This window comes from Choloepus didactylus, chromosome 27 (genome assembly GCF_015220235.1).
Source record: "Choloepus didactylus isolate mChoDid1 chromosome 27, mChoDid1.pri, whole genome shotgun sequence".
NCBI lineage: Eukaryota > Metazoa > Chordata > Mammalia > Pilosa > Megalonychidae > Choloepus > Choloepus didactylus.
The window spans coordinates 1,690,083-1,717,195 of record NC_051333.1 but is presented as its reverse complement, the minus strand read 5'-3'; the positions used below and the strand labels follow the sequence as shown (position 1 = coordinate 1,717,195).

The window sequence follows — 27,113 nt, the reverse complement described above, 5'->3', positions numbered from 1 at the left end:
ATATAATGTTGAGCAAAAGAAGCCAGAGAAGGCTCTTGAAAATGCTTTCTGTATGACTGTCTTTATTTGCTTGCTGTCTGTCATCCCCCACTAGATTGTAGGCTCAGTGCAGACAGGGCCTCTGTCTTATTCACGATGGTACCCTGCCTTCAAGAAGGTTTTCATCGGCACCAGATGCACAGTTGTTGAGTAAACCTGGGAGCAGGTGGGGCTGCTATGACAGCTTAGGTATAACTCTCCATTTTCCACTGAAGCTTGACCCATCATCCAGTTTGGCAAAGATCACCCAACACCCTGCTATATGTATTCTGACACCCCACCTAGCTTACCCATCTGTCATGGATGGACGCCCTTGGCTGGACCCAATCCTTGGCTGTGGACAGAGCAATGACAGTCAATTCTCGGTTCTCTTATTTGACCCCAAGCAGCACGGACACAGTGGAGCCCCTGCTCCCGGACACACCACTCTCCTTGGTTCCCACGCCCTCACTAGTCGCTCCTTCTCAGCCTCCCTTGCTCATTCCCAGTCTCCTCCCCAGCCAGCCCTAGCCTCCATCCTTCACGCTTTTACTCTCCACTATCACATGTTCCTTTGGTGATAGCATTCGCTTTTGATCTTGCGTGAAGTCTTGGCTAGCTGTTCCCTCTGTCTGGAATTCCTTTCCCCCAGATATCCCCCCAGTAAACTAATTCCCTCGCCTCCTTCAGTCTTGGCTCAAACGTCACCTTCTCACGATCTCCCCGGTCATTCTTCTTACAATCTCAACCAGCCTCGTCTCCACCTCTGCTTCAGTGCATCTCCTCCTTACAAAACTCATCACCTTGATTCAAATCGTATGAATTACTGACTTAATCTGATTCTTGTCTTTCTCCCCTATAAGTTCCATGAGGGCCAAGATCTTTCCTGTTTTATTCATTGTGGCCCTTGCACGTTGTAGGTGCTCAATAAATATTCAGTAAGTTAATCAAGGGCTGAAGAATGACAGCCTGTTAGCAACTTCTGCACAAGTCTCTCAAAACCCACTGATTATCCTTTACTCCTAACAATCCTCCTCTGAAGAATTTTTAACTCTGCCACAGCCTTGAGTTTACCTGTTATAGAACATGCCACATCGTATTTTTTAAAAAGAAACTTCATTTTTAGAACAGTTTTAACTTTACAAAAAAATTACAAAGATAGTACAGAGTTCCCATATCCCTCCCCACACCCAGTTTTCCCTATTGTTAACATTTTAAATGTATGTGATACATCTGTTACCATAAATGAACTCATATTGATACATAATTATTTACTAAACTCTGTACTTTATCCAGGTTTCCTTAGCTTTTACCTAATGTGCTTTTTCTGTTCCAGGATCCCACGTTATGTGGTCATTGTGTCTCTTTAGACACCTCTTGGCTGTCGGAGCTTCTAGGACTTTCCCAGTTTCTGATCATCTTGACCGTTTTGAGGAGGACTGTCCAGGTTTATTGTAGGACACTCCTCTGCTGGAATTTGCCTGATGTTTTTCTCATGATGAGACTGGGGTTATGTGCTTGGAGAAGGAAAACCACAGAGGTTGAGGGTCATGTTCAGAACTTTGTATTTTTATCTAGAGTCTATTTCTAATTCTCCAAAAAGGAAACCTGCTGACTGTTGCAAAGAGAGAGCTCACGTGTGGGGTTGGGCTCTTCTTAAGAGCAAGGACCGTGTTTGGCCGGTCTGCAAATCTCCAGTGCACAGGCTGGGTCTGTGAAAAGTGTATGCTCAATAAATATTTGAAAAGGGAAGGAAGAGGAGAGGGAGATGGAAACTGTGGAGCGGTGGATGGAGCTTATTATCATTCATTCCACTCAGTATGTCTTTATGCCAGGTAAGGTCCTGCTTGCTGGAGATACAGCAGTAAATGAGTCAGACAAAAAGCCCTGCTCCTGTGGACTTCCTGTTCCAATGGCGGGAGACTGATTATAAATCCAATCCCAACACTGCTGATGTTTTCGGCCAGGTCATTCTTTGTAGTAGAGATTGTTCTGAGCATTGTAGAATGTTTAGCAAAATGACTGGCTTCTACCCATCAGATGACAATAGCATCTCCCAGTGTTGGCAACAACAAAAGCTGTCTCCAGACATTGGCAGATGTCACCTGGGGGGCAAAATCATCCCCAGTTGAGAACCACTGCACTAAAGAAACAAGGCAATTTTAGATATTCTGTCACCCAACGCATTTTTACTGAGCGTGAGCTCTCTGTCCAGCATCTGTCAGTTCCAGCCTCATGTCTATTTCCCGAGAGGGAATTGGTCCTTGGACAGCTGAAGCCCATGGCTAGGCAGTGGCCAAACTGGGCCACGCTGGAGGCCTTTTCCTCTCCCCAGCTCAGGCTGCGTTTTCTCAGCACAAGACAGAGCCGCATCCCTGGGAGAGAAGTAACTGCCAGATCCTCAGCTTCTTCACGAGTGAGTTCAATGAGTCAGTTTCCTCGCAATTCCCAGGCCGCTCTCCCTTTCCTGTTCCTAACGAGCTCAGAACTTCTGGCCCCCGGTGGCTACTGGGAGGGGAGCTAGAGGCCAATTACCCCAGTTCCCGCCAGCATTGCCAGCTGCAGATCCCAGTCCAAATCGCCCGGGGTCCCTCGTTGGAGCTCTCTCCACACCGAGTGTGTCAGTGGGGTCCTTGTCCTTGGGGAGACACCAGAAGTTTCAACTTAATAAGGCTTCCCTTAGTCTTAAAGGATGGATGATTATGTTGAGCTAAATTGATTGGGGCTGATGGAATCTCGCTGGACTCCGGGGTCTTCAGGGGGAGGCTGTCGGGGTTTAGCTGGAGCCGGCACAGTTGGGTTTGTTCGTTCTTAATCAGGTTACCTTGCCTCTGTAGCAATGAACTTAAAGTACAGCCCAAATGGCCATAAAAAAATGTGTACTCTCTAACTGCAATGATTTTCTGAGTGAACTCACACAATCCTGTGACTTTAATTGCCATTGATACGTTGATGATTCCCCAAACTTATAATTCCAGCCAGGACCTTCCTCACTGGCCCCCAGAGGCGTCTCCTACTCAGTTTCTTCCTTGGATCTAGCAGACACAGTAAGAAAATTGGCAGAGTAAAATGGAGCCAAAGCCTGCTCCGCCTGCAATATTCCCTAGTGCGATGGATGGCCCTGTTATCTGCCCAGGTACTCGGTTATGGAGCCACATCCCTGGGTTCAAGTCCTGGCACAGTAGCTCTGTGACTCAGACCAAAACTCCTGTGCCTCAGTTTCCTCATTTGTAAAATGGGAGCAGATTAGGACCCACCTCCAAGGGTTATTGTAGGGACCAGAAGATGGATGGATATGTGTGCATTATCCATGAACATATGTGTGTCCTCATTGCTTATGGAATCCATATTTGCAAATCTGCCTACTGCCCCAAGTCAGCACCACAGGTCTTGCATGGTCATTCTCAGACGTAGACAGAGCACATCAATCGACAACCATATTTAACGAGCCCCAACCATTTGCCCCTCAATGCAACTGTGGTTTACCTTGCATTTTTAAATCTGTGTTCAGAGGCTTTGTTTACATATCACACAAAACTTTTCTGAAGGAAATTATACTATTTCTAGATGGAGTTAAATGGGGGCAGTCTCTAAAAGGCTGGTTGTTCCGGTTTGCTAATGCTGCCCGTTATGCAAAACACCAGAAATGGACTGGCTTTTATAAAGGGGGTTTATTTGGTTACAAAGTTACGGTCTTAAGGCCATAAAGTGTCCAAGCTATGGTGTCAACAAGTATACCTTCACAGAAGGAAGGCCAATGGCACCTGGAAAACCTCTGTTAGGTGGGAAGGCTCGTGGCTGGCGTCTGCCGATCCCAGGTTGTGTCCCAGCTCCTCTCTCAGCTCCTGTGTGTTCTTCAAAGTGTCCCTCTTGGCTGCAACACCTCCTTCTGTCTGTGTACTCTATACAACTCCAGTGATCCAACTAACACCCACCCTGAATGGGTGGGACCACATTTCCATGGAAACACTCAACCAAGAGGTCACACCCCAATCAAAGGTGTCACTCACAGTTGGGTGGGTCACATCTCCATGGAAACACTTAAACAGAAGGTTCCAATCTAATCAACACTAATACATCTGCCCCACAGGATTGCATCAAAGATAATGGCATTTGGGGGGACATAATACATCCAAACTGGCACATTGGTGAAAAAAAGAACTTCAGAGGGACTCACTGTATGTAAAATTAAGAAAGAAGCAAAAGATGTAAGGCTGATTGGTTAAGGGGCTCACAGGAACCTGCCTTGTCTTGCCCCTAGTGGTAATTGTTCAGTATTTGCTCATTCAGTGTTGGGGTAGAATGCATTCTCTCTCTCTCTCTCTCTCTCTCTCTCTCTCTCTGACATGTAGATGTATGACGGTGCATGGCACAATGAACCACGCATGATGCAGAGTAAGCCCTGTGTGTTTGCTGTTATTTGTATGCATTCTCTCACAATTTCTCCCACAACCCACATGCAACCACTGGCAAGGATTTTCGACTCTGCTTCCCAATGTATATATTTCTGACACCCATTACCACCTCTACTGACACCATCCTAACCCGAGCCACCTTCATCTTTCACTAGACCCTGGTGGTGCCCCTGGCTCTGTTCCTGCTGTCCTATTAGTGTCCTGGGGCTGTCACGATGAGTTAGCACAGACGGCCGGCTTCACCCAACAGGGATGCATTCTCTCACGGCTCTGAGGCCAGGAGCCCGAAATCGAGGTGGAGGCAGGGCTGGCTCCCTCCCCAGCTCTAGGGGACCCCCCCACCCTCTACCCCCACCCCCAGCTTCTGGGGGCTCCCACACTCCTGGGCTCGGGGCTGCGCCCCAATGTCTGCGTCCGTCTTCTTGCGAACGTCTTCCCTCTGTGTCTCTGTGTTTTGTCTCATCTCCTCTTCTTATAAGGGCACCAGCCATTGGATTTAGTCCCAACTCCCCAGATTTGGGGGACACTGTTCACCCCACTTCATCCCCTTGCAGTTTATTGCCTTCCCTGTAGGGTGGTCTTTAAAAACCAAAAATCGGGCCATAGCACTTCCTGATCAAAGCCTTCCAGGGATTTCTTATCGCACTACAGACCCCACACTCCTCCCCACAGCCGAGCAGACCCCCGGGGTCCCCCAGTCCACCCCTCTCCCTCACCTGCCGCCTCTTCCACCCCGCTCTGCACCGTGGCACTGCAGCTTTCTTTCCAGTCCTCAAGCATGTCAGGTGCACCTGCACCCCAGGCTCCTGGCGCAGGTTGTTCTGCTTGAACATTCCCTTCTCAATCCATTCAATCATCCTGCCATTTAATTTGGGTCTCAGTTCAATTGTCACCTCCTTGGAGAGGCTGTCCCTGCTCAGCCTGAATAAATAAACACCCCACTGTCTTTCCAGGCCCCTTACCTTCCTTTATTTTTCTTCATATGCTTTTTCGCTATCTGAAATTTGAGAGTATACTTCTGTTTGTTTGTTTACTCTCTGGGTCCCCAACTAGAATAAATTGTCCTTTAAAGCTCTCGTCTTTCTGGTTTATAGCTGTCCTTAAAGTACATAGTAGGTGCTCAAAGGGTATTTTTTGAGTAAATAGTGTCAACATAAAATAAGTAAATAACAAGCTAAATAAGACCTCTTTATCATGTATCTAAACTAATATACAAGGAGTTCTTGCCAATTCATAAGTGATCGGCAGGCCACTATAATGCGAATAAAGAATGTGAACGGACAATTCACAAAAGAAATACAAAAGGTCAAGCTACTTAAAATGACACAAAATACAAAATAAGGCACACAAAAGTAAATGAAAATTAAAACCAAGAGGCAGCTAAAAGAATGGGGGATCCTGAACTGGGCCCCAGGAGAGAAAAAGGGAATTTGCGGAATCTGGGCCGTCCGAGCAGAGCCTGGGTTGCGGGTTACACTCTCCTCAATCTCCGTTCTCACAGGTGCAGCGCGGGTGCGGACGGGGTTGAGGTCAGGTAAGCGGGGAGAGGGGTCGACGGGGACGCTCTGTACACTCTCTCTGCAACTCTTCTGCGAATCTGAAATTATTTCAAAATAAACTGTAGGTGGAGAGCCCAGGGAGCAGACGGCCCTCCAGTGCCCCGGTGCCACCACCACAGGCTGTGTGGCCTTGGCCGGGAACCCAGTCCCTCGAGCTCGTTTCCTCATCTGGAAATAAGGGTTAATAATCGCACTTACTTGGCAGCGCTGGTGTAAGGATTAAGTGAGATAACACAGATGAAGAACTCGGGACAGAGTCCAGGGATTGGTAGGCAGTAGAAGAATGTTTGCTGTCATTACCTTTATTTTATTTATTTATTTAATTTTTATTGAGATATAGTCACATACCATACAAGCATCCAGAGTGTAAGACAGTTGTTCACAGTATCAATATATAGTGCATTCATCACCACAATCAATTTTTGAACATTTTCATTACTCCAAAAAAATAAAAATAAGAACGAACATAAAAGTAAAAAGAACACCCAAACATCCCATACCCCTCCCCACCCTATTTTTCATTTCATTTTTGTCCCCATTTTTCTACTCATTTGTCCATACACTGGATAAAGGGAGTGAGAGCCACTAAGTTTTCACAATTGTTAAGCTTTAACATGATAAAAGTATTTTAAAAGGAATTATTAAAATTGACAGCCTGGGAAAAATTGTGAATGGATTAAAATCCATAATATATAAAAATACTCCTTCAGATCAATAAGCGAAATCAAACAGTCCAATAGAAAAAGTTAAAGATTTCATCTACAGGAATTTTACAGAACAATAAATACAAATGCTCAAACATACAAAAAGATGTTCAGCCTCTCCAGTAATCATGGAAATGTAAATTAAAACAACAAGGTAATATTTGGCCATCAGATTGGCATACATTTAAAAGACTGATATATCCACTATTGGTGAGAGAGAAAAAAAATTATAGTTTGTTATATCAAGTTTGCGTAATTTACTAGAATTAAAATACGCATTCCCTTCAATTTAGCAAGTCCACCTTAGAGGAACCTGTTCTACTCATTTATGTGAATAGTGTACATTTCATCTTATGAATAGATACAAAATCAAAACACAAAGGTCAATGACTTATGCGGATATCAGGAATAAGCATTCAAATATGTTATGGAAAAACAGATCCCATTCAAAAGAGCAACCAAAACTTTAGGCTTATGAGATGAAAAAAGAAGAAAGACACATTTACAGGAAGAAAATTACAAAAACTCTTTTGAAAGACATACAATAAGATGTCCTTCAAGAAAGTACAAGGATGCTAATTGCAGAAATGTTTGTCTTGGCAAAAATTTGGAAACAAACTCAAAGTCTACCAACATGAAAATGGCTATATTATTTTTCATCCATAGTATGTGACCCTCTTCACTCGGCAAAAATAATGATGTATCTCCATGTGTTATCATAGTTATTCAATAGACTTCTCTCCAAGACATGTTATTAAGAAAAAATACACATTGCAGAAGGTTGCTGGATAGTAAATATCTGTAATAATGTTCAATAATACTGACTGTTATGGTTTTCGCTATTACCAGAACATTCTAGAAAGGTTGTAATCAGGGGAAATGGTTGACCCCTGATTGTCAAGGAGTTTTGCTCTCAGAGCTTGGATCCAGTGTGGGGCAGTAAGTCCCCAGAGGTGACCTTCGGTGAATTCCCAAGAAAGTGACAAGCAGCCAAGAGGAGATGCCGTGGCTTAGAGCCAACCCCACAGAAGTCGGGGGAGCTGGCTCGCCCTGCGCCCTCCCTGCTGCAGCTGTAAGCAGGATTCATCCCAGAGCAGGGAAGCCCAGCTTGGAGCTGCATCGCACAGCCCCTGGAGGAGCTGGCCTGGCTTCACTCTGCTGCTCAGGGGTCAGGACACCGGGCCAGGTAGGTTTGGCGGCTCCGGATTTCCAGGTGGTTTCCACCTCACAGCCGGGAGGACTTGAGGCCACAGGCAGTGGTTAAGACTCGGGGTGTCGGGATGGTCCACCAGGCTTGAACCCCAGCGCTGCCACTACTAACTATGAGACCTGGACAAATTGCTTAACCTTTCTGGCTCTCAGATTTTGCACCTGTGAAATGGGGATGATAATGGCCGTGCCAGCCTTCAGCCTGGTTGGGAGGATTAAATGGGTTTTATGAGAAGCTCTTGAGTCAGTGGCTGGCTCCTAGGGAGTGATGCATAATTATTAGTTATCATTTCACTGACAGGGCAGAAAGGACCCGAGACTAAGAGAGCCCAGGTTCCGGTTCTGTTCTCCCTCTTTCCTCTGGATCCCAGTTTCCTTATCTGTGGAATGGAAATGCTGACAACGTCTTACCTTAGAGATCTGAGAATCAATTAAGGTTGTATCCAGGAAACGCTCTTTCACAGCACACAATTTTTTTATAGTTGGTGTGTATGCATGTGAAAAAGTGGTATATGCACTTGACATATAATAAAAATTAGAACTCGCCCCACCCAGAGTGATCACACTTATTCATTTCCTGGGTGTGTGTCCAGAGGTTTACTCTCACATGTTTTTACACAAATGGAAGCAAACTGGGCACTTTGCTTTATTCTCTTAGCAATAAATGATACAGACCATTCCACAGCAGAACATAGAGAGCTGCCTCGTTCTTCTTAGGGGCTATACTATTCTGCTGGGTGAGTGTCCCACGATGAAGTCGTCCAGTCCCCTACTGATGGACTTGGGTTGGTTCAACGTCTTACCACCACAAACGGTGCTTTGATGGGTTTTCTGCATTTGCATCTTGGTGCTCAAGTGTTGGTGTTTCTGCTGGAGAAACTTCCAGAAGTGAAACTGCTGGCTCAAAAAGCACATGGAACATTCACAATTCTGAAAGACTGTGACAAATTGTTCTGTGATTTGTTGTTATGATTTGAATTCCCTCCAGCTAGGTATGAGAGCACGTGTGGGGGAAGAGTGGTTAATAAGCAGCAGAGCGCTGCAGACGAGTGAGCAGTGATTGCTTTTGTTACTCAGCTTCAGGAACAGAATGTGTGATACCATTTACAACACAAATGCCAGGTCCTAAATGGCTCAGTTTTAGTTATTTTGCTCACGAGAAACATCTTAATCCCAGATGATTACACCAGGTGAAAGTGGTTTGATACTCACTTTTTCAAATCAAAAAGGCCTTGTTTCCCAAAGTGACCCCGTTGCCTCCCCAGATAGCTCCTGTGACTTTGAAGCCTGGCGATGAGGGACATGGTGAAGTCTCGGCTCTCATCTCCCAGGTGATGCCGTTTTCCTCTTCACGGTAGGAGCCGAGTGAGGGGCAGGAGGATAGAATCAGGGGTTGAGATTTTCTGGGTCTGAGGATGGTTAGACCCTTTCAGTTGTGACAGAAACCCAAGTTAACATGATTTTAGAACAACATCATTCCAAGGGTGGTCCTAGGATTTTAGGCAATGCTGAATCCAGATACTCTCCTGATACCCTCAGGAATCCTTCTCTCTCTCTTGTCGGCTCTGCTCACCTCTGTGTTGGCTTTGTTTACGAGCAGGCCCTTTCCAGGTAGTGTCCAGGTGACACCAGAAACTCCAGGCTGACCTCCCCGCTCACAGGAGAACCAGAAAAAGGCTGGGAATTGTGTTTCATTGGCCTGGACGGGGATGAAACGCTCTGACTGGGCAAGCATGGCACATGTAAGTCCTCTCCTGGTGTCGACAGTGATGGAGTCAGTCTCACCCCAAACCACGAAGCTGAGAGCAGAGGAAGTGAGGGTCTCTGCAGGAACATCAGGGTGCTGTTGACAGAAACAGTGAACGCATGCTGGGCATGGACAAACCGCCAGTGGCAGTGCGTTGTGGTGGAGGATCGGGGACAGGATGATGCCGGAGGTCTCGGGCTGAACCGATGGGCTGTGGGGATGGCAGAGGTGGTGGAGCCCGTCGGAGACCACCAGGAGAACATCGGTAACCAAAGCTGGGTTCATCTAGGCTTGCTACAGCAAGAACGACCGCCAGAGAGAAGGGTGGGGGCATCTCGGTGAGAGGATGTTGGAAAGGACTTATTACGGATTTGAGCTTCTGTTAGGTGATTTCATGAAGGGTTCAAGGAAGTCGAGATTTGCTCCAGACTGAGTGCTGTCAAGACGTAGAGTTGATTCTATGAGTATGCATCCTAAGGGAGGAATAAAGTTAGGTTGAAGCTGAAATGGTAAAGAAACATTCACTCCTATTAGCTGGGAGAAGAGGTGTTTAGTCGTTTTGCATTTTGCACAGTGACCTTGCTGTGCTGTCATGATTACATTTTGCTTTCGTCTCACTCCATCCGTCACCAAGCATCCTCATCTGAGTGCTGGTGATCCGTGAGTGTTTTAGGGTCCGGTTGCTGCTGTAAGAAATTACCACAAATGTAGTGGCTTAAAGAAGCACACGTTTATTCTTGAACAGTTCTGGGGGTCAGAAATCCAACACGGGTCTCAGTGAATTAAGTCAAGGTGACGCCAAGGCTCCGTTCCTTCTGGACGCTCCAGGGGAGAATCTGTTTCTTTGCAGTTTTCAGCCCCTGAAGGTTTCCTGCATCTTTGGCTTGTGACCCTATATCACTCCAACTTCCGATGCCATCATCACATCATCTTCTCTGACTCTCTTTCCTCCCTCATCCATCTTTTAAGCACCCTTGTGGTTGCTCCGGGCTCACCTGGATAATCTGGGATCGCCTCCAGGTTATGGGTTTAATTGTATCCCCAAAAAGATATGTGGAAGTCCTAACCTCCAGCATCTCAGAACATGACATTATTTGGAAATGTGGTTATTGAAGACGGAATTAGTTCCGTTAAGATGATGTCATGCTGGAGTAGGGAGGCCCTTAATCCAATACGACTGGTGTTCTCATAAGAAGGAGAAAAGAGAAACAGACAGACAGGAGGGTAGAAGGGAATGTGATGATGGAAGCAGAGGTCAAACTGCTGCGGCTGCAGGAATGCAAAGGATTGCTGGAAAACTACCAGAGCCAGACAAACGGGAAGCACTCTCCCCGCCACGCTCGGAGGAAGCATGGCCTGTCAGTACTTGAATTCAGACTTCTCACCCCCAGAACTGAGAGACGATAAATTTCTGGTGATCTCAGCCACCTAGTTTATGTATCTAGACACTGGAAAACAAAGATGAGGAAGAAACGGCCCTGCCCTTGGGAGGCTCACAGTCAGGCTAACTGGAAATATATATATATCTAGAAAACCTTGAGTTGCGTGACATAATTAAGATGGCATGGAGTTACGTATCAAAAGACATGGTATGAGCAGAAGTCTTAAACTGGTGGCCCCATTTGATATGCACAGTGTTTTAAATTTGAATTAGCTGCCAATATATAAAATTCAGAATATTTCACATAAATACCTGGAATTCTGGCTTCTTTTGGAAAATACCAGAGAATCTGGCAATGCTTTTTCCACCTTGCCCAATGGCAACAGTTGCTGAGGATTTAGAGCAGCTGCTTTATTTGAACAGAACACTCCTTCCATTTCCCCACAGCCCCACTGTTCCCCACTGCTTTATATCAGCCTGATCTGCTGGTTTACGTATCTGCCAAGACTCGGTAGTCATTTGTGTTTGAGATTCCCATGGAAAACTGTCTCAGTTTGCTAGGCTGCTAGGACAAATAACACACAATGGGTTTTGGCCTAAATACAGGAATTGATTGGTCACTGTTTTGAGGATAAAAGTCCAAAGTCAAGATATCGGCAAGGCTTGCTTTCTCCCCAAAGACCCTGGCTTTCTGGTGCTGGCTGCAGGCAATTGTTGGGGCTCCTTGGCTTGACTCTCCACCTCCCGTCACATGGTGATGTCCACTCCTTTTGAGCTTCTGTGCTTCCGGTTTCCCTTCATAGATCCCCCAGTAATCCAGGTGAAGGCCCTATCTGGTTCAGTTGGTCACACCTCAGTAGGACCTTCAAAGAACCCACTTACAAATGAGTCTACACCCTGACTTGCCAAAGCAGATTCACAGCTACTAGTTGCAATGGGTTCACACCCACAGGGACACGGATTAAGGTTAAGGATGTGCGTTTCTGGGGCTACACAATTCAACCTACCACAAATCCAAATTATACCTGTGTTTAATGAAGAAATAGTTGAAGGTCCTTTCCAGGCTCAGTTCACCCAGCTCCCTTGTGCCTTCCTCCTAGGCCTTTGCCAATGTTGAATTGTCCTCCTCATGCACCACTCCCTGAGTGTCCTCCACAGCCAGGAGGTTTTGCAAAGACAGAACTATGACCAACCTAACCACGGTCTCCATGTTCATCCTCTGCGGCTTCGCGGTCAGCCCTGAGTTGCAGCTCCTCAGCGTGGCAGCCTTCCTTCTCGTTTACATCACTGCAGTTTGGGGGAACGTCTCCATCATAGCCGCGGTGACACTGGACACCCGTCTGCACACACCCATGTACTTCTTCCTCAAACACCTCTCGCTGGTGGACATCTGCTCCACGTCCACCACCCTGCCCCGGGCCCTGATGGCCACCATGGTGGGCTCTGGGGAGATCTCGCTCCCTGCGTGTGCATCCCAGCTCTTCGCCTTTGTCTGCTTCGGGTCCACGGAGTGCTTCCTCATCACCTCCATGGCTTACGATCGCTCTCTGGCCATCTACAGGCCCCTGGAGTACCGGGCAGCCATGAGGCCCCAGACCTGTGTCCTCCTGGTGGCCATGGCCTGGGGCAGTGGGCTCCTCTTCTTCGCCTTCCACACAGCCAACACCTTCTCCCTGCCCTTCTGCGGCCCCAATGTGGTTGACCATTTCTTCTGCGACATCCCCCCACTCATGCGCCTGGCCTGTGCCAACACTGACACACACGAGGCCAGCGGATTTGCAGCCAGCAGCTGCACCATCATGAGCTGCTTTGCCCTCACTGTCCTCTCCTACGTCCGCATCTTGGCCACGGTGGTTCGGATCCGCTCGGCAGCCGGCCGCAGGAAGGCCTTCTCCACCTGCTCTTCTCACCTGGCCACTGTGCTCCTCTTTTATGGCACTGGTAGCTCCGCCTACATGCAGCCCACTGCCCGCTACTCCCCGCTGCAAGGGCGCCTGGCTGCTGTCTTCTACTCCATCCTCACACCCACCCTGAATCCGCTCATCTACAGCCTGAGGAACAAGGACATGAAAGGAGCTCTGCAGAAGCTCTACCTTCAGGTGCCATCATAGAGCTTGGATACCGAGCACGGGAGGGACCCAGAAACCCACCCTCATACGGTTTCCTTGTGGTCCCACAATGAGTCATCCTGGAGGCCCCAGTGGATGGAGGTGTGGATAAGATGGAGATTCTTTGGGTGTGCATTTAGTTACCTGGCACTATATGGACACAGGGGAATATAAAAAGAGAGAGCATGAAAAATTTAAATTGTGGGGCCTTTCCATCCAAGTCTAATCGGGGACTGCACATCCTTGAGTATTAGTCCAACTCTTGTCTGTTTCCATGGATCTCCCATAGCGTGTGCATCTTGCCCTGCTCCATGGGATTCTAATCTTTAGTGGTACAAGTTTTTCATCTAATATCTGCCCTAAATTAAAGCCAATGACTTTAGCTGAAGAAGCAGCATCTATTCAGAGAAAGTAAACCATATCGGATTACAGAGAGATGGTTCGTAGTTTTCATGTGCCCCTTTTGTATGGGAACTTCAAGAGTAACTTTGTCTTTCTGCAGTGTTTACCTGATAACTCCATATTAGTTGGGTTTTTGGTTCAGCTGCCTTAAGAGAGACCAAATAGCAGTGGCTTAAATAATATAGAAGGTTTATTTCTCTTTGATGTGAACAGTTGTTCTTAAAGGTGACCTGTTGTCTTTACAACACAAAATCATCCTGAGATCAGTTCCTCTTATATTGATGCACCACAACTCATTAAGAGTCCCTAAAATACATGGTAGGAGCTGGCTGCTAGCACCTCATCCACAATCCAGATGCAGAAGGAGAGGCTGAGGGAGTGGAGGGCAAGCAACGTGCTTATAAGATGTGACCTGAAGTTGTACCCATCACTTCTCCTAAAAATCCCATGGGGCAGAGCTTAGTCACATGTCCACACTTAGCTGCAAGGAGACTGGGAAATGTCTCTAGCTGGGTCACTATGTGGTCAGGTAAGAATCTGGAAAGAAGGAGAGAACAGACATTGGGAACCATCAGCAATTTCTGCCACATGCATTGTCCTAGTTTGCTAATGCTGCAAAATGCAAAACACCAGAGATGGATAGGCTTTTATAAAACGGGGGTTTATTTCACTACACAATTACAGTCTTAAGGCCACAAAGCATCCAAGGTAACACATCAGCAATCGGGTACCCTCACCAGAGGATGGCCAATGGCCTCCGGAAAACCTCTGTTAGCTAGGAAGGCAGCTGGCATCTGCTCCAAAGCTCCGGCCTCAAAACGGCTTTCTCCCAGGACGTTCCTCTCTAGCAAGCTTGCTCCTCTTCAAAACATCACTCCCAACTGCACTCTTTCTTCCCCCCCCCCGAGTCAGCTCATTTATATAGCTCCACCGATAAGGGACCACCCTGAATGGGCGGGGCCACGCCTCCATGAGAACATCTCATCAGAATCATTGCCCACAGCTGGGTGGGGCACATTCCAAGCAAATCCAACCAGCACCAAAAGGTCTGTCCCACAAGACCACAAAGATAATGGCATTTGGGGGACACAATACATTCAAACTGGCACATGCATTGATGTGAGAATATTGTCTCTATGGAAGATGTGGTTTGACCTCATTCCCATTGCTCAATTTTGGGTCATTTTCTTGGGTCATTTCTAGGAACCTTAGCCAGTCAGTTATAACCAGAATCTAACAATCTAAAAAATATCAACAAATTCAGTCTGCATCATAGAAAAACTAAGAATAACTCACATCTCTAGACATCAATTTTTGATAACAGTTCTTTAGCTCCTTGCCTCACAAGAGTATCCAATACCTGTGTTCTGTGCAGAGAACCAGAGAAAAGAAAGGACATGGCAGAGAGAGCACCACACCATGGAAAGCACAGAATTGATGTCCCAGCTCTTCCTGTCACAAGCGTGTGACCTTAGCCAGCTGCTTCTTCTTCAGGGTTTAGTGGATCCCTCTGAAAAGCTGCAAAAATAATTCTGATTTTGGATTAAATTAAATAATGAGTGTTGGAACTCTTTTGCAAAGTGGAAGATGTGTATAAATATTAGTAAAAGCTGATTGTAACAGACATCAATCTTCTGGTAAGTGTATCCTAACTTACGTTTGGGGAACACTCTTTCCCATATTCAGGTCATGCATTTGGGTGTGGCTGACCCCAATCTCTGATGCAAGGATTGGGCATAGGATCCAGACCTGTTCCATGAGAATATTCCATTCCCTTGGCCATGATGATGGATTTGGGCACAGGTGGTATATTTATGTTATACTTTGGGTTATGATTCAGAACTTTATTTTGTTGTTCATTTTTTTCCATCTTTGGTCATTGGGAGCTCTTTCAGTTAATTCCTTGAATCAGCATCTTCAAAGGAAATTATTTTATGGGAGAAATATGGGAGCTCTATTTGAAAGAGGCAGAAATTCCTGTAGGAAGCTCCTGAAAAACCCAGAAGGAAATGATAAGGGTACCACCTGAACACAATCATTGGCAATGGGGCCGGAGAAGGCAGAGGTGCATTTGAGAACTCTTTAATGGGATTTGCTGACCAATTAGATATGAACAGCAAGGGAGAGAGAAGTGTTGACAACAACTCCCAGGTTTCTAGCTGGGCTAAGATTAGCATTGAGTTTATGGTTAGAGTGATGTTATTTATGAAGAGAGACAACTATGGAAGAGAAGATTAGGGGGCATGAGTGAGGATACTTGTCCTAATGTGGAGAGCTAGGATTGAACCAGTCACCTGGTTCTGAGACTCATACTTAGTGCCGTATCCTGGCTGTTTTCTCCTTAAACACAAAGACATATTTGACAAAACTTAAAAAACTTTTAATTTTGAAACACTTTCAAACTTACAGAACAGTTACAAAAATAGTCTTGGAGTAAGAGCAGTTGTGGAAGGTGAGGAAATGTTTATGGACTTGTGAGTTACAGCTCTATTTGATGAGAAGCCTGTAAAGAAAAGGGGGATGTTGAGCCAAGGCTCTGGCTACCCCTAGGGGAGAAGACCCACTGCGTGGGAAATGGTAGAGATATGCCTGTCACCAAGTGCAGGAGTCCAGACTTCTGCCCACTCTGTGGGACCATGGTTTGCAATCTCCCGGGAAGATACAACACACATCAGCACCAGCTGGAACAAACGCTTTACTCACGTAGAGAAGAGACAGAGTGAGGTCAGCTTCAGGTGTGTGTGTGAGACATCGAGTGCCTCCCAACAGCTGGTGCAGGGCGACGATTTGCACACACACCTCTTGTGCCCCACTGGGAGAGACTCCACTCCCTCCTCTCTGGGAACAATATCCTAGTGGGGTTGGCCAAGGTGCCACATGACACACATGTGTAAGCAGGACAAAGGAGCTGGCAGTGCCCTGGAACAGGGAGGCTCATGCCATAAGGAAGAAGGACCGGACCCGGGCCAAGCATGAGCTCACTGCTTGGCCTTCACACGAAGGAATGTTCTGGGCCCAAGACTCTGAGGGCAAGCGTGGGGAGGGGCAGCGGACGCGATGGCCATTTCCCCCACAGGTGATTTGGACAGATGTTCTTGGAGAGTCTCTGAAGGCATGCTGAAATTGCCATAGTTGGCAAGATTAGAAGCGGTGGGAGCCACTCTGCAACTGAAGAGTCAGATGAGAGAGGGATCGGGTGCAAAATCCTGGACCCAGGCCAGACCAGACCTGCTGGATCCTGGTTACCATGGCGTATTAGTTTCCCTGAGCTGCTGTGACAAACCACCACAAACAACATGGCTTAAAACAATGGAAATGGATTGCCTCACAGTTCGGAGTCTACAGGCCCTAAATCTAGGTGTCGGCAGGGCCATGCTCCTTCTGAAACCTGTGAGGGGGCATCCTTCCTTGCCTCTTCCAGCTTCTGGTGGTTCTGATGGTTCCTTGGTGCTCCTTGGCTTGTAGAAGCATCATGTCAACTTCTTCCTCTGCTGGCATATTGCCTTCTTCCCTCTCATCTCTTCTCTCATAAGACTCCAGTCTTATTGGATTAAGGGCCCATCCCACTCCAGTGTGATCTCATCTTGTAATCAAGAGCTAAGAATTATAACTCACTGAACTGTAACCAAACTGTGCCTGTCAACCTTCTCATATACTGTAACGTAACTGAGAGCTAATGATTGTAACTTGCTGAACTGTAACTCAGATGCTGTGATGCTTTCCCTCATACTGCAATAGAATGTCATGGTAATCCTGTGATGTATTTACCCCTTATCTTGTTTTGTAACTTAGCAAACTTGTGATCCTGCTAACAACCCTTCATGTTTATTAATGAAGAACCTGAGTCAACCCACTCCAGTACCTGTGCTTCTCCTCCTTGATAAAACTAGTTTCAGCCAGAATTGGCCCACTGGACGTGAGCAGTTTCATAAAACTTTAACTTACAGAAACTTAAATCTCATTATAATACCAACAGTCATGCCCATGAGCATATGAAAGCCGCCATTTTCTTTAAAGTATCCTGTGACTCAGCATGTAAGCTACCTGTGCATGCTCGGCCAGAGTGCCACCTCTAATCCCCCTTCTCAATATCATAAACCCACCTTTGCCAGGACACTATAAAACCCTCAGTGTCTCTCCACTCAGGGAGACATATCTGAGGCTTGCCGCCTGTCTCCTTACAGCTGCTCTGTAATAAGGCTCTTTCTCCCTTTGAAATCCCAGTGTCACAGGATTGTTTCTTCTGCACATTGGGTAGCGAGGCCACCTTTGTCTGGCAACAATCTTAAATTACCTAATTACATCTGTAAAGATCCTACTTCCTAATAAGTTCACATTCTGAGGTTCTGGGATGGACATTAATTGGGGGGGGGGATTCAACCCAGTACCATGGTAATGGAACTCCTCACCCTCGTCCAGAAGGGGACAAGTTGAGAGGGGCCAGCCAGCTCTGCCTTGGGGGAAATGGGGCTGGGGACAGTCCTGGGATGAAGTAGAGGGGAAGACATCAGGAAGCTCAAGGGGGTGGTGGTAAATAAGCTATGGTCCTCCTCCTGCTTGCTGGAGAACTAAGTCCTCTCACTGATGAGGATGCTGTCACTGGGGAAATATAATTAAAAACAAAATCTTCTGCCAACCCAGAAAACTTCTCCACAAAGGTAGAAGAGAAAGAAAAAAGGTTTTATTTATTGAATAAGCATTAAATTAGAAAATGATGCACACCATGGGCAATCTGCTACAGAGACTGCAAAGACAGAATTAAATAGATCTCACTTTTCTATGTAGACAAGCAGATACAACCTATTACATAAATGTTCTCAAGGTAACGATAACTAGCCCTCAAGTAAGAGAACTTGACAGCATCAGTTGTCACAGAGTTCATCCTAAATTCACCTGCTAATTGGGAGAGCTATCTGTTTGCTAACTGCCTTTATCCAAAGGAAAAATAATTTTTCATATATTTACTATAGGAGATGGTTTTGTAACTCGGAGCTAGTTTTCTACCAAACTTAGGCTCCTCCTCTCCCACGGACACGAGAAGATAGAAGTGCTATTTTCCTTGATGCATTTCAGAGAGATGGCTCCCAGGTCCTAGAGAAAGACATCTGCGGGTTGTAAAGCTGGCAAGAGGAGTATTCAGCTTTTAAAAAAGACTAACATGCATCTCAAAAGAAAGATACAGAATTTACCACTACAAGTTGGCAAAAGTAAATGTTCTAAGAAAAGGGAGTAAGGAGAAAATCTCTTTCTCTTTTTGTTGGCACTAGGGAGAATTTTTTCTTAAATTTGTATTTACTCTTACACTGTCAGGCTGCGGGCCATGTTGGGGCGGGATTTTATTTTAAGTGTGACAGGAAGGCTCCAGAAGGTCTGGGGATGGGCTTGACCAAGCCTACTTGGGTTTACAAAAGAGCCCTGGGAAACACGGGTTCTGGGGGTGAGAGCGGGTACAGTGGACAGTAGAAGGCTCTTGTACTAGACCAGGGGAGCAGGAGGTGACAGCCAAGACCAGATAATGGAAGTGGAGATGGAGAAATGTGCAGGTTTATCTTGCAGAGAAAATTGTCAATTGCTGTTGAAGGATTGGATGCAGAAAGCAAGAGAAACTGAATGGCACTCAGAGTTTCAGGCCAGGGTGGATGGTGGTGGCTTTCCTCAGCTGTTTAGCACTTGGAGGTGGGGGTGCCGGTTTGAGGGGCAGAAACCCGTCCTAGGAATGAGGCCCCCTCTGCATCTTCCCACTGACCTGAGCCTCTCCTCATAGTTCCAGACCAGTCCTGAAGCATCCAGGGCCCTTCTGGAGCTGCTGAGGCCATCACTGGCCACCACTCAGCTGCTCGCCCTGCACCACTTGGGGTCCATGAGGACAGGGCAGCCATGGAAGGAACGGCCTGAGGCCAGAGGTCAGAGATGAGAGCCGGCAAGAGCCCAGGGCCTCTGCAGGCAAGGAAGGCGAATGGCCAGCAGGCTGCAAAGCAGAAGGGGATGCAGAGTCGTTCCTTGGGTTGCGTGTGAGGCTTCCCTGCTGGAAAGGCTTCTGTTTCTCTCTGAGAAGTCACATTCACTAAACCCCTGTGTGGGTGTGATGTTTTTAGTGTCATTGTGTGGTTGCAATAGTGCACCCACTATTTGTGGTTTTGTGTGTTTGTGTGCAGTTGGGGTTTTTGTGTGTTTGCATATGTGATGGGGAATGTGGTGCTGATTTGATGTGTCTGTGTGTGATGGAGTGTGATTGTGTGCCTGCGACTTTGTGTTGGGGGGTTATGTGGTGGGTGATTTTATGCAGCTGCTTGTGATATGTGTGTGTAACACTGTGTGTCTGTGTGCAAGGACCTGCCTGAGGAAGCGAGTGATGTTTGTGCATCAGGAGTTGGGGGGTTACTGGTTACCAGTATGAGGAATGTATCTAAATTGTGGGGTCTCGGGTTGGGGAGTCTGGGGCTCTGTGCTCCTCTGAAGTTGTGTGTGTGGCTATGGGTGCCATCGTCCCCAACGTGGGAGATTTTGAGGGTACCTGAAAGGTTTTGTGGATGAGGTGTCTGATTGTGTGTGTGTGTGTGTGTGTGTGTGTGTGTGTGTGTGTGTGTGTGTGATGTAAACGAGTCCCAGTAAATACCTGCTCTTCTTTCTCTCCTTACTGCTCCCACCTTCTCTGATACGGAGGAGGAGGGAGACACGAGTCCTGCTCTCATGGACCTTATATTCCAGTGGGGGGACAGTCGAGGAGCGTGAGTGTGATGATTCAGTGGATGGAGAGTGCTGTGAAGAAAATAATTGGCGCTAGCTCGGAGAATGACTTAGGTGCTGGGGCCACTTGAGTTTGGGGGTTAGAGGTGTCCTCTCTCAGCAGGAGGCATCTGGGCTCAGCCCTGAGTGCCGAGAAAGCCTGGAAAGGAAGGCTGGAGGAAGGGTATTCCTGGCAGAGGGAAGAGCAGGGACAACGGCCCTGAGGGGGGAATGAGCTTGGGGTGTTGGGGGACGGGCAAGGCCAGGGCAGAGTGGACGAGGGCCAAGGTTGGTGTCTGACCATGCTGAGGACCTTGGGGGGTCATTGGAGGGTTTGGGGCAGACAGCGACAGGGTCTGGGTTACCCTTCCAAGTGATCACCCTATTCTTGGGAACAGAGCTCAGATCTGAGAGCCCCACAGCTGGCTGCCAGGATGATTCCGGGCTCTGCGTGCTGTGTAAATGTCTGTAGATAACGCAACCCCTTGGTCAGTGAAGTAAATTGCTGCTTCCCCATTTCTCTTCCTGGGTCAGAGAAGGTGGCAATCACTGTTCTAAGTCCTTCAGCTATATAACTGCATCAACTGTTGCTGCCTTGCAGATCACCCCCAAACAGCCATTCATCACCTCTCACAGGGCAGGTGGCCCAGAGTCTCCTCCTGCATCTCTGGCTTTGTTGGGGTGTCTGTTCTAGGCTGGGCTCCCTGGGAGGCTCTTCCCCATGTGTCTCTCACCCTCCCCCTGGGACCAGACACACACACATTCTTCTCATGGCCATAACAGATACACAAAAGGAAAAGTGCAAACATGCCAGGCATCTGGAGGCCCAGACTTGAAACCAACATCCTTGTACTTCCACCTCATTATCTTGGGGGCTGCTGCAGAGATCCATGGCCAAGGTCATGGATGCAGGGAACGTGGAGAATCGGGGGCTGGTAACACCATCTCCTCATTAACTCATGCTGTGCTCACCACTCATAGGTAGATTCAGTTTTTATCAGAATCCCTCAAATGAGGAAACTGAGGCTCAGAGAGGTCATGGAATTTGCCCAAGGTCACTGGTAAGTAGCAGATCTGAGATTCAAACCCAGACTCTCAGGCTCCACAGTTTGTGCTCTGTGCTGGTTTGAAACTCTTAGGGATCCCAGAAGAGCTGTGATCTTTTAATGCAATCTTGATTAAGGTGGAACCTCTTGATGGTTTCCATGGAGATGTGACCCACACAACTGTGGGTGATGCCTTTGATTAAATCATTTCCATGAAGGTGTGGACCCCACCTGTGCTGGTTTGTATATATTATGTCCCCCAGAAAAAGCCATATTCTTTAATGCTACCTTGTAGGGGCAGAGGTATTAGTGTTGATGAGGTTGGAATCCTCTGACTGAGTGTTTTCCATGGAGATGTGACTCGATCAACTGTTAGTGAAACGTTTGATTGGATAATTTCCATGGAGATGTGGACCCCGCCCATTCAGGGTGGCTCTTAAATCACTGGAATCCTATATAAGAAGCTCAGACAGAAAGAGCTCGCTGCTGCAGCCTAGAGAGGAGAATCCTGGGAGAAAGCCCTTTTGAAACGAGAACTGAGCAGACGCCAGCCACGTGCCTTCCCAGCTAACAGGTTTTCCGGACACCACTGGCCATCCTCCAGTGAGGGTACCCTATGGTTGATGCCTTACCTTTGACACTTTGTTGCCTTAAGACTGTAACTGTGTAACCAAATAAACCCCCTTTATAAAAGCCAATCCATTTCTGGTGTTTTGCATTCCGGCAGCATTAGCATTGCCTTTTCTCTGACATTAAAGGATGTGGCTATTGCTAGGTCTCTAAGTTGGGGCTGGGGGTTGCTCCCAGCTGGGAATGGGCAGGGCCTCTTTCTTCACACGGCTCTTTCCTCCGCCCCAAGGAAGGGTCCTCTGAAGAGGAGGGGATGGTTCCTGGGCTTATGACGGTGAGGGGCCACGTGAGTCTGCCTCTGCTTGTCTTCCCGGAAGGCAGCCTCAGTGCTGACCCCTCTCCCTCCCTTGCGGGGAGCTCAGTGCTCGGTGCAGGAGTGCTGATGGGGGTCAGCACATTGCTGAGGGCTTGCCGTGTGCTGGCCATGTGCTAGGCGCTGGGATGCCATTCCGATTGAGACCAACAAGGCCCTGCTCGCATGGAGACCAGGAACCAGAGTGGGAGGTAAAAACGGGCACACAGGGTGAAGAGACGGAGTGACTGGGTGGTGAGGAGGTGCCTCTGAGGAGGTGACATTTGAACTAACAGCCAAAGGATCATCACAGTATTTGTGTTCATTATCTTTTGCTGCAGAAAAAATGCACCAAATTTAGCAGCTAGGAACCACAAACATATTTTCTGACAGTTTCTTGGGTCAGGTGTTGGGGAGTGGCCGCAGTGGGTGGCTCAGGCTCTCCCGAGGCTTCATCCATTCCAAGATGACGCTCTCCCATGGCAGTCGGCCAGAGGCCTCAGTTCCTTGCCACCTGTGGTTCTCCAGAGGGCTGCCTGAGTGTTCCACAGATGGCCCCTGGCTTCCCCAGAGAGGGTGATCCAAACACAGCAAGGAGGAAGCCACCAGCCTTGTGTGCCCTGGTCTTGGAAGGGACACACTGTCACTTCCACCTTGTTCCAGGTGTTAGAAGCAAGCCCTTCCCACCCTCTTTAGCTCTGAACCCCCTCCAACATCCCCCTCCATCCTCACTCAGGAAATTGGTTCTACCTTTTGATGGGAGGTGAATCAAAGAATTTGGATATATTTTAAAACCATTACAAGAAGGAACATTGAGCACCTCCTGCACACGCCATAGGTGCTAACAGTTCTAGCACTTCACTCGTATTATATCACTGACGCGCACAGCAACCCGGGGGGTGTGTGCATTCTGTCATGATGGTACTTGGCTCTCATGCGGATGATGGTCGTGAGGAACGGAAGCTACATGGGGTCACGTGGCTGGCCCTGCAGGCTGTGCTCAGCAGCCCCGAGCTGCTCTGCTGTCTTCGGAGGACTCAGCCACAGAGCTCTGGAGGGGATTCACACTCAGGGAAGAGCAAAGCCACAGACCAGAGCAAGTCCAGCTCCTGATGGCCCACACCGTGCTTTAAAATTTTAAAAATCAGTTGCCAACATCTAAAATCCAGTATCTCTTGAAAAACTGGAAGGTCTGGCCACGCCAGGCTGGCATTCTCTTTCGACAGCTGTTGGCTGGACTGAGTGGAGCCCCCTTTGGAGGGAGGGTCTCCTGTTCACACAGCTCCCACCTTCCCAGTAGTTGTGTCCCCAACGCCAAAGTCACATTCTAGTTGTCATGTCTCACCACCCTCCGCCTGCTGTGTTTCTGATATGGACGGTTGCCCCTGTCGGAACAGAGGGAAATGATCGCAAGGCAGAACAGGAGCAGGCCTTCAGCCAGGCTGTGTAGTCCGTTTCCGCTGCCCGCTGCACCCCTGTGGGCCCTTGAGTGTGAGATCCCCGCAGCGTGTGTGTGGGAGTGGGGGTTCCTACAGTGTCAGAACGGAATACGGTCCATCTACAGGGGACAACATGACCCAGATCCAGTCCACTGTCACTTTTCAGGGACCCAGGCCCCGTGCCGTGAGAGCTCCTCATTTTCCAACAGCTGCTGAACCATCTTGGCAGTGGACCCCTCGGCCAGATAGCACAGGGCACACCTCCTCACCTTCCGTCTCTGTCTGGAGTCACCTTCCTAGAAGGCCTCTCCTGACCACTCTCCGTAGCCTCAAACCCGCCTCAGACACCCCCCATGCCCTTCCCGGCTTGTTTTTCTTATTCATGTGTTTATTCTTGGCTTCCCCTCAGTGGGATATGGACTTCACAAGGGCAGGGGTTTGTCTCCTGTTCACCGTTGTATCCCCAGGGCCTAGAAAAGCGTCAGGTCTAAGTAGGTGCTTTGTCAGATTGGATGTGCTGCGATTTTCCTGTAGAACTCCACGGAGGGGCTACATGTCTACGGGTCCTTCTAGCCCACGGATGGCCACGTGCGGCCTCAGCTGCCCGGCAGAGAATCCGGAACCCTGGTCTGCTCTTCATCGACACCCCCACCCACCCTGGATCCCGTTTCCGCATGGCTGTGTGAGGGGCTTGTCATTTCAGGAGTGGTCACCTTCCACAATGAGGCAGTGGACTTCTCCCCGGAGGAGTGGAGATGACTGAATCCCCACCAGAAGGCCCTGTACTGGGATGTCATGTGGGATAACCACAGGAACTGGTCTCACTAGGTAAGACATGATACTCCCGAGAACTTAGACCCCACCTCATTGCTTAAAAGTCAGGGGGCGACAGAGATATTACTGCTGTCTTGTGGTGGAGCTCAGCACTCACTGCTCCTGTCCATGCTCCTTCTACCCTCCTTATCCTGAAGCTTCCACCTGACCCGCGCTGTATGAACCTAAATGGAAAATTAAGAGGTGATGGATTCAGGCATGGCTGGATCCAGGAGCCCAAATGAAACTTTCTGGTTTTGGTCCCATTCTCGCATGTTTTTTCTCTGTTGATTTTTTTCTTTTCCTCTCTGAGCTTCATTCACAAGCAGGCCCCCTCTACTTCTGGCAGCTCTAAGCATCAATGATCCTCTCAGCCAGCAGTCTCAGGATGGAAGTCTCTCTTTCCCAATAGTTCTAGCAGAAACCCCAGGCCTGATGGCCTTCTTTGCTTCTCTCTGCCTCTCTGTCTCTCTGACTCTTCTCTATCCCTCCAATAAAGCTGAGCACCCTAACATCGGTGTTCTTCAAACTTGTTTTTACCACACTCTGCAGTAAAACAAACATTTCTCCTCTCAGTCCCACTATATGTACTGTATACATGTCTTATATAATTGAAACAAAAAGTTTACAAATCAGTACTTACCCTTATTGTAATACACTCTAATACTATCTATTCAAATCCATTCCATTTCATTAAAAAAAATTCTTGTCCCAACCCCCTGAAGTACTGGTCTTGACTGGGAGCAGTTTTGCCCCTCGGGGGACAGGTAGCAATGTCTGAAGACAGTTTTGATTGTCATAACTTTGGGGGGGTGTGCTATTGGCATCTAATGTGTAGAGGACTAGCATGCTGTCACACTTCTACAGCGTGCAGGATGGCATCCACAACAAAGCGTTACCCGGCCCAAAAGATCAGTAGTGCTGAGGTTGAGCTGCCCGACTCTTTTTTTAAAAAATTAATTAATTATATTTATTTTTAAATTCATTTTATTGAGATATAGTCACATACCACGCAGTCACGCAACACAAATCGTACATTCGATTGTTCACAGTACCACCACATAGCCGTAAGTGCATCCATCACCAAAATCAGTCCCTGAGACCTTCATTACCAAACACACAAAAATAACAATAATAATAATTAAAATGAAAAAGAACAATTAAAGTAAAAAAGAACACTGGGTGCCTTTGTTTGTTTGTTTGTTTTGCTTCCCCCATTTTTCTACCCATTGATCCATAAACTAGACAAAGGGGCGTGTGGTCCACATGGCTTTCCCAATCACACCGTCACCCCTCATAAGCCACATCTTTACACAACCATCCTCAAGATTCATGGGCTCCGGGATGCAGTTTGACAGTCTCAGACATTCGCTGCCAACTCCTCAAATTCACCAGAACCCAAAAAGGGTTGTCCATACTGTGCGTAAGAGCGCCCACTAGAGTGACCTCTCGTTTCCCCCCAGAATCTCTCTGCTACTGCAGCTCACCTCATCTCCCTTCACATCCCCCTCCCGGTCAAGAAGATGCTCTCCATCCCACGATGTCGGGTCCACATTCCTCCCCAGGAGTCACACTCCGCATCACCAGGGAGATTCACTCCCCTGGGTGTCCGATCACATGCAGCGGGGAGGAGCTGCCCAACTCTTAAGTTGCTGTCATGACTCATTAGGTGTCACAACTACCTAAAGTTGGATGTCAGTGTGCTCCAGCTCCAGTGTGCTCCAGCTCACTGCAGTGAGATTCCAGCTCAGCCACGTGGGCTTCCTAACACTCTGGTCTCCTCTGTCTGCACTCCAAGTGCTTCTCCTCCCAGATGAGCCTCATCAGAGAGCTGGCAACCCCTGGCCTTCTGTCTCTGCTAACAGTGTCATCTCCCATCTTAAGGGAATTTGCATTTTGAAAACTTTCTTTCAGACTGGGGCACCAGGCCTGAGAACTAGATGCCTTCTAAATACAACATCTTTGAAGAGTCAGCTCCCAAAATTAGACCCCAAAGTGAAGGACCATGGTACTTAAACTTCACAAAGGCCTTCCAAGGGGACAGCCCCCTGGAGACACCAATCCCAGTGAAATCTCTGAGAAGCCTCACAGAGAAGAAGGGCTGCCAGTGTCCTGAATGTGGGAGGGCCTTCAGCTGCACTTCTCTCATTTAGCACCAGCAAATCCACATGGGAGAAACCCTATGAATGTAGTGAGTGTGCAAGGCCTTCATCCAGAGTGCAAATCTTATTCAGCATCAGGGAATTCATTCTGGAGAGAAGCTTTAGAAGTGGGAGGACTGTGCCAAGGTCTTCAGGCAGAGCTCCTCCTTCAGGGAACATCAGATCATCCAGAGTGGGGAGAAACCATTTCTCTGTAATGAATGTGGGAAAACTCTCGGCCAACGCTCAGCTCTCATCTCCCATCAGAGAATTCACACTGACGAGAAACCTGATCACTGCAATGAATGTGGGAAAGCCTTTAGTGATCACTCGTTCTTTAGTCAGCACCAGAGATTCCACACTGGAGAGAAACCTTATGAATGGAACGAATGTGGAAAGGCCTTCAGCTGGTCCTCATCTCTCACCCTCCATCAGAGAACTCATACAGGAGAGAACATGTACAACTGCCCTGATTACAGAAAA

General features: G+C 47.7%; 2 protein-coding genes across 2 annotated transcripts in view; both read left to right on the top strand.

The window, feature by feature from the left end:
* LOC119520940 (zinc finger protein 805) overlaps window positions 1-27,113 on the top strand; it is a 603,985-nt gene that overhangs the window by 165,426 nt on the left and 411,446 nt on the right. The window contains exons 6-7 of the mRNA XM_037818816.1: window positions 11,956-11,961; window positions 26,792-27,081. Coding sequence (XP_037674744.1) covers window positions 11,956-11,961; window positions 26,792-27,081 — 296 coding nt within the window. The remainder of the gene's footprint in view (window positions 1-11,955; window positions 11,962-26,791; window positions 27,082-27,113) is intronic.
* Window positions 12,218-13,144, top strand: LOC119520972 (olfactory receptor 5V1-like). Its single transcript, XM_037818876.1, has one exon. The coding sequence runs from the start codon at window positions 12,218-12,220 to the stop codon at window positions 13,142-13,144; it is 927 nt and encodes a 308-aa protein (XP_037674804.1).